The 6808-nt window shown below is 45.8% G+C and overlaps 1 protein-coding gene across 1 annotated transcript; it reads right to left on the bottom strand.

Annotated features, from left to right (window-relative positions):
• Positions 1-217: 217 nt before the first annotated feature.
• LOC140302309 (uncharacterized) lies at positions 218-5808 on the bottom strand. The gene is made up of 3 exons (XM_072381143.1): positions 5573-5808; positions 3634-3966; positions 218-804 (listed from the first exon to the last, which is right to left on the bottom strand). Exons 1-3 carry the CDS (start codon positions 5742-5744, stop codon positions 218-220), a joined length of 1092 nt encoding a protein of 363 aa, XP_072237244.1. The 5' UTR covers positions 5745-5808.
• Positions 5809-6808: the final 1000 nt, after the last annotated feature.

The raw sequence follows: 6808 nt of genomic DNA on the forward strand, positions 1-6808 counted from the left end.
TTACAGGGACACGGCTGCTGTTTCAGCAGTTAAGTTAATGCTGTAAAGGAAAAGTTTCCCTCATGTGTTACAGGGATACGGCTGCTGTTTGAGCAGTTAAGTTACCGCTGTAAAGGAAAAGTTTCCCACATGTGTTACAGGGATATGGCTTCTCACCTGTGTGGATTCACTAATGCCTTTTAAGTGTTACCCTTTCAGAAAGCCTCCCCTACAGGTTTTAATGAAAGGCTTCTAAATCAGTGCTACATCTGAAGGCTTTCCGACATGTTTCACATGAATGTGGTTTCTTACCTGTGTGCAGTCTGTAATGCGCCCTCAACTCAGAGTAACTCCTGAAGGCTCTTCCACAGACTTCACATTCTGCTGTCCGGTCACCTGTGTCACCGGCATTAAACGGACTCTCACTGATCCCATCGGTTCTCTCATGTCTCTTATTTGGCTGCGGCTTTGCAGTTTGAGTTGATTCAGACTCTTCGTGCCAGTTTTTTCCCAAATCTTGGCTCTGAGCTGCAGAGGAGTTCTGAGAGAGGAGCTGGTCACTTAGTTCCTGTTCACTGTGGTCACTTTCCTCATAAATAGGAGTCACCAAAACAATATCAGCCTCCTCTTTCAGTACAAGCCACTCTTCCTCTTGTTCCTCCAGTTCTTCTTTAAACTGAGGAGATTCTGGTTCCTCCAGTTCTTCTTTAAAGTGTGGAGGTTCTGGTTCCTCCTGCTCCAGACTGGAGTTGCTCTGGTGGTGAAAGAACCGCTGGTCAGAGAGAAACTCCTCCTGCTCCTCACAGACATATTGTTGGGAGAAGTCTGGGGGGAGGGACAAAACCAAAGGTTAATAACATGATGAATAAATCTAAGATCTGACCAAAACACTTCAGTTTGAAACGTTGATGGTGTTCGACAGATGTGTGTCTGAGGATCCAACTGAGCCTGAAGGCTTGCAGCCTGGTCATTGGACGAAGTGTCACTTTTCTGTGCACGTGAGGCGGCAGAAACTTCTGCAACTTTCATTTCAAACAGGAGAAGTAGCTAATGAGACCTTCACACAACAGCAGACATGCTCGTACGCCCCCCCTGTCCTTTAAAGCGGCCTCGTCACATTCATTCAGCCCCGTAGCATCATTCCTCATTGATTTCCCTGATAACTGGTCTCAGATATCAGCTTCTCTGCAGGTAATAGTCATATATGAAACTAAGAAATAAAGTAAGGTTGAGGTTTTTGTGAAAGCTTTGTCTTGTGAGCATGTCAGTTAGACGCAGTGAACTTTGAATACCATAAGAATGGGTCTGGGTCTGCTCTGGGCTTCACAGAACAGTTCCAGAGGTGAGCTGATGCTACGTTTCTGGAGCTTGGTCATAGGTCAGAGGTCAGAGCAGCAGTCACACCTCAGGATGATCACGCTACATTTCTCATAGTGTCAGAAATAAAAAGCAACCCGACTGCATGGATCATGAAGGACTTCGCCAGCAGACCAAAGTATGTGAGACCCCCTGGCAGTGGGTGGTCTGCACCACTGGCGCTGTCCCCTTTCCCTTGAACTCTGTACGCTTTAAACTTCCTTTACAACACGTCTGTCACCTCCAAAAGTCTCACTGTTGGGTTTGTATCCGTTGGGAGTGAACTGGAACTCAGAAGGCTCAGTGTCAGACTCCCACAGGAAACTGTCCCACATCTGTGAACATCAGGGGACCCTGAGGAGGTGGAAGAGCCTCAACAATAAAGTGCTCTGGTCAGATAGCACAGAAAGGACAGCAGGTTCCGAGCATCTCCTTCAGCCACAGGCTGGCCTTTAACAGCAGAGATGCAGCAATCAGCTGGTGTTTCAGGTGCAGGAAGGAGCCTCAGACCAACCATCCCCAAAGCAGGAAGAGTTTCCACCAGCAGCACAATCATCATTTCCTTCAGGGAGAAACCGTCCTGTTATATATGTTAAGTTTATCCAAAGCGACTTACAGGTAGGTATGTAGGGTAGGGGGTCTTGCCTAAGGACCCCTAGTGGAGGTAGTGCCGGGGATTTCATGCAGGGGTTATTTCTGACCAGGATCTGTCCTCTGACCCACATATAAAACAGGTTTCTGCCTTCTTTCACCTTCCTAATAAATCAGGACCATCCTGTCTCAGGGTGATGCAGAGAAACTAGTTCAATTCTTTATTATTGTTCTGTCCCACATATTCTCTGAAAAGCCTCCAGCTGATCCAAAACCCTGCAGCCAGAGTTCTGATGAGAACTAACAGCAGAGATCATGTTTCTCCAGTTTTAGCTTCTCTTCATTGGCTCCCTGTTAAATTCAGAATAGAATTTAAGATTCTTCTTCTCACATATAAAGCTCTTAATGACCGAGCTCCATCATATCTTAAAGATTTAATTGTAAGATATTTTCCTAACAGAGCACTTCACTCCCAAACTGCAGGTTTCCTTGTTGTTCCCAGAGTTTCTAAAAGTAGAATGGGAGGCAGAGCCTTCAGTTATCAGGCCCCTCTTTTGTGGAATAAGCTGCCAGTAAATATCCAGGAAGCAGACACCCTTTCCACTTTTAAGATTAGGCTTAAAACGTTCCTTCCTGATAAAGCTTATAGCTTAGGAATGGCTCTGGGGAGCCTGAAACATCCCATAGTTAAGCTGCTATAGGCTTAGACTGCTGGGGGAGCTCATCTGTCACACCTTTCCTCACTTTTCTCTCTTTTTCCTCCATTTAATTTCTTATTTTTCCCTGTTCCAACAGATATCCTTTGAATGGTGTTTTTCCCCCCTCTTTCCCCTCTTTTCTGCTGGTCGAGGCGGATGGACACCCTTCCTGGTTCTGGTTCTGCCAGAGGTTTCTTCCTGAGTCTGGTTCTGCCAGAGGTTTCTTCCTGGTTCTGGTTCTGCCAGAGGTTTCTTCCTGTTAAAGGGAGTCGTTCCTTTCCACAGTCCCTCAGGCTCAGGACGGGAGATTGGACTGAAGACAAGTTTCGGTCCAATCTGTTGGTTTCCTTAGCTACGATATTATTTTTGAATCGGCTCCATATGAATTAATTGGATTATTTTGAAATTAATTCATTGGATTTCATTGGATTATGATCACAATGAACTGGACTCTAATTGGCTTGAATTGGACTGTTTTATCTAAGTGCCTTGAGATGAAATTTGTTGTAATTTGGCGCTTTATAAATAAAACTGAATTGAACTGGATAATAAACTGGAGTGGTCTGCCTCGGGTCCGTCAGTGTCTGCAGCGACACGACGTGCACGTTTTACCACAGAGCGTGCACTGTTCTATGCTGTCTGCCGGGGAGTTGCACTACAGACCAAAGCTGTGGGCGGTTCTGGAGGCCGGAGCCTCTCAGTGCTGTGGAGGAAGTTAAATTCTGCTCTGAACAGCGAACTTCCTGTCAGCATCCTGGCAGGACAGAGAGCTTCAGGAGGTCCTTCCTCCCCTCAGCCACAAGGCTTTTTAACAGCGACATGTTTCATTTGATTTATTTATTATTGTTTTAATGTACAATCATCGTAAATATTCAAATGGACTGATCTGAATTTGAATAAAGTGCTTTTCTACTCTGTTTCCAGCAGATATTCTGTAAAAGTCCTTGTGGCCGTGTGTGAAACATGTGTTTTGGGTCTGATTCGTGGTCACGGGCCACAGATGCTGTACCTTTCACGGTGTTACGGCCACTTCCTGACGTGGAAGAGCCGTCTCCGTCGTCACGGTGATGCGTCTTCTTCCCTCTCAGCTCTGCAGTTCCAGGTGATTCGTGCCCACTTCCTTCCTGACCTCGGCTCCATTGGGAGTTCTGACGGAGGAGCTGCTCACTTGTTGGTTCTGGTTCCTGCTGAGGTCGGCCCACCGTAAAGTTCTCAGTCTCCTGACTGGTGCAGACTTCCACCTGCTCCTCTTTGATCTGCGGAGGTTCTGGTTCCTGCTGGTCCAGGCTGGAGTCCTTCTGGAGGTTAAGCTGTTCCTGACAGAGATAATGCTGTGGGAGGTCTGGAAAGACAAAAGGTCAAAAAGGTTTTAGCATCCTTTAACAGCAGAGATGCAACAGAGTGAGTTTACAGTAAGAGTAAAACTAAGTGAACCCCTGGCTGGTGTTTCAGATCCATCAGATTTCTATAATCTGTTCATTCTGAGGAGCTAAAAAGATCATCTGCTCCTCTTAAAACTCAGTGAATCCAACTGCAGATGAACAGCAACTCATGATGCTGAGTATTTACTGAACAAACACTGAGATAAACTAAGTGAACCCCTGATCCAGCAGCTTCAGCAGCAGTGAGTGTGAAACTAAGTGAACCCCTGATCCAGCAGCTTCAGCAGCAGTGAGTGTAAAACTAAGTGAACCCCTGATCCAGCAGCTTCAGCAGCAGTGAGTGAGAAACTAAGTGAACCCCTGATCCAGCAGCTTCAGCAGCAGTGAGTTAGGAACTAAGTGAACCCCTGATCCAGCAGCTTCAGCAGCAGTGAGCTGCAGTGATGGTTTATTGTGTGTAAAACTAAGTGAACCCCTGATCCAGCAGCTCCAGCAGCAGTGAGTGTAAAACTAAGTGAACCCCTGATCCAGCAGCTTCAGCAGCAGTGAGTGTAAAACTAAGTGAACCCCTGATCCAGCAGCTTCAGCAGCAGTGAGTGTGAAACTAAGTGAACCCCTGATCCAGCAGCTTCAGCAGCAGTGAGTGTGAAACTAAGTGAACCCCTGATCCAGCAGCTTCAGCAGCAGTGAGTGTGAAACTAAGTGAACCCCTGATCCAGCAGCTTCAGCAGCAGTGAGCTGCAGTGATGGTTTCCTGTGGGACGTTATCAGTCTCTCTCATGGTTCTGGAGGAATCTCGGCCCTCTTCTCTCCAGCGCTGCTTCAGCTCATTGAGGTTTGCAGCTTTGGTTTCTGATCAGATTATTTTACTTGCAAAGGACAGAAATGTTCAACATTTGGTGATGAAGATTAGAAATGGATTTAGATGTGATTTTAGAAGCTGAGCCCACAGCCTGAGCGCAGGAAGCTTACCCAGCTCTGTAACAGAGGGAGGCTTTTAAACTTCTGATGTGTTCACAATCAAACGATGCGCGGCTGCGGGCTGCGCGCGGCCCGTGCGCGACCGTCAGTGCTCAGGAAGTCAGGTTTTAATGCCTCTTTTTATTGCTCCATGTGTTGGTATCTAATAAAGTTTGATGTCGCTGTACGGCTGCTTGGTTCTGCTGGACCGGAGGTCCGTAGAATGAGCCGAGCTGTGCACGGCTGCTTGGTTCTGCTGGACCGGAGGTCCGTAAAATGAGCCGAGCTGTGCACGGCTGCTTGGTTCTGCTGGACCGGAGGTCCGTAAAACGAGCCGAGCTGTGCACGGCTGCTTGGTTCTGCTGGACCGGAGGTCCGTAGAATGAGCCGAGCTGTGCACGGAGACTGCATCCGGAATAAGAACTTTTTTTTAAATAAAATTAGTGAATAATCGTGATCTCAATGTTGATAAAAGAAATGTTGGTTCTTCCTGCAGGGCTTTCGGACCCGTTCAGGCTAAAATAAACAGGATTAGGCCCGTTCAGACCCAACAGAACCGAACAGAACCGGAGCTCGGAGCTGCAGCCCGGTTCCTCCCTTACTTACCCACTCTGTGGAAGCTGATTTGGGGTTTCCAGGTGATATCCAGCAGTCTGCGCTGGCGGTCGATCTCTTCCTCGTACTGGACGATGATTTTCTCAAACTCCGTGAATATTTCCTCAGCAGCAGCAGTTAGTCGCTGGCTGATAAACTCTCTCAGATGCTGAGCTGAAGACATCGTTGCTGCTCACTCTCAGATATTCAGCTCAGACACCGCAGCCGTCCTCCAGCTGACTCCGACACAAAGGAAACTGACGGCCAGCTGCGGGTAGCAGCTGCTGGTTTCCGGTGTCACAGTGTGGGCTTCCGGCAGAGGAAACGGACCAGTTTAACGTTCCGCCCGTTGAACAGCAAAATAAATAGAGCTGCAGGAAGTATTCATGGAAACGAACTGAAGTAAAGAACTAATATTTGCAACATTATGACTTCAGTTTAAACTAATTACCAGTTAGTCTTTCTGCAAGTCCTGCAGAACTATAAACTATAATAAAAACCATTTAAAATCTAGTTTCTTCTAATGGATAATATGCGAGTTTGTTCGATATGACTTGTTATGAAAGAACTATTTCTGAAAATGTAATGCTGTTAATTACCATAATGTAGTGCCGATATGTATGTGATATCAACATAAAACAGTTGTTTTTGTATGCAGGTGAGATGACACATAAACACCAGACAGCTGCGTTAAATAAAATCTTTTATTTGGGGTTGGTAGCTCTAAAAGTGCGAGTGGGAGCATTGACAGAGCTGGCAAGTGTTTGAGGTGAGTTTAACTGCACAGAAGTCCCTCAGGATTTCACATTCTCCACAAAAAAAACAAAAAAAAAAACAAATAATAAACTCTGATTCAAACTGTGAGACCGAACCAGCAGATGGCGCTCACTTCAGTGCAGTCCAATAAATTCTAACTTAAACATTTTAACATTCACACGTCTGGACACAGTAAAAATAAATTAAATAAAAATATAAAAGACAAAAGTGTGTATAGCATAAAAAAATGATGAAACACAAAACTTTCACATTGTTTGTAATGAGGCTGATTTGAGAGGATGTAATTTACAACCAATTCATCAAAGATTCGTACCAGATTGTGTGGAATTTCTCCATAATCTGCATGTGCCTAATACTGTCCTTTTTTAAGAGAATACTTCTTTCTGTGCTCACGGTTCACTGTGAGGATCAGTGAATGGCCGCTGAACATCAAGCCAGAACAGGTTTAGTTTAGAAACACTCTTTTTAGGT

This window comes from Leuresthes tenuis, unplaced genomic scaffold, assembly GCF_036924035.1.
Source record: "Leuresthes tenuis unplaced genomic scaffold, fLeuTen1.0.hap1 SCAF_2, whole genome shotgun sequence".
Classification (NCBI taxonomy): domain Eukaryota; kingdom Metazoa; phylum Chordata; class Actinopteri; order Atheriniformes; family Atherinopsidae; genus Leuresthes; species Leuresthes tenuis.

What these genes read in the sequence shown, in the direction of transcription:
- LOC140302309 (XM_072381143.1), bottom strand. Translation starts at nt 5,744, where the DNA reads ATGTCTTCAGCTCAGCATCTGAGAGAGTTTATCAGCCAGCGACTAACT. An exon ending in AATCAGCTTCCACAGAGTGG is followed by an intron (nt 3,967 to 5,572) that starts GTAAGTAAGGGA and finishes TTGTCTTTCCAG; the next exon opens with ACCTCCCACAGCATTATCTC. An exon ending in TGGCCGTAACACCGTGAAAG is followed by an intron (nt 805 to 3,633) that starts GTACAGCATCTG and finishes CCCTCCCCCCAG; the next exon opens with ACTTCTCCCAACAATATGTC.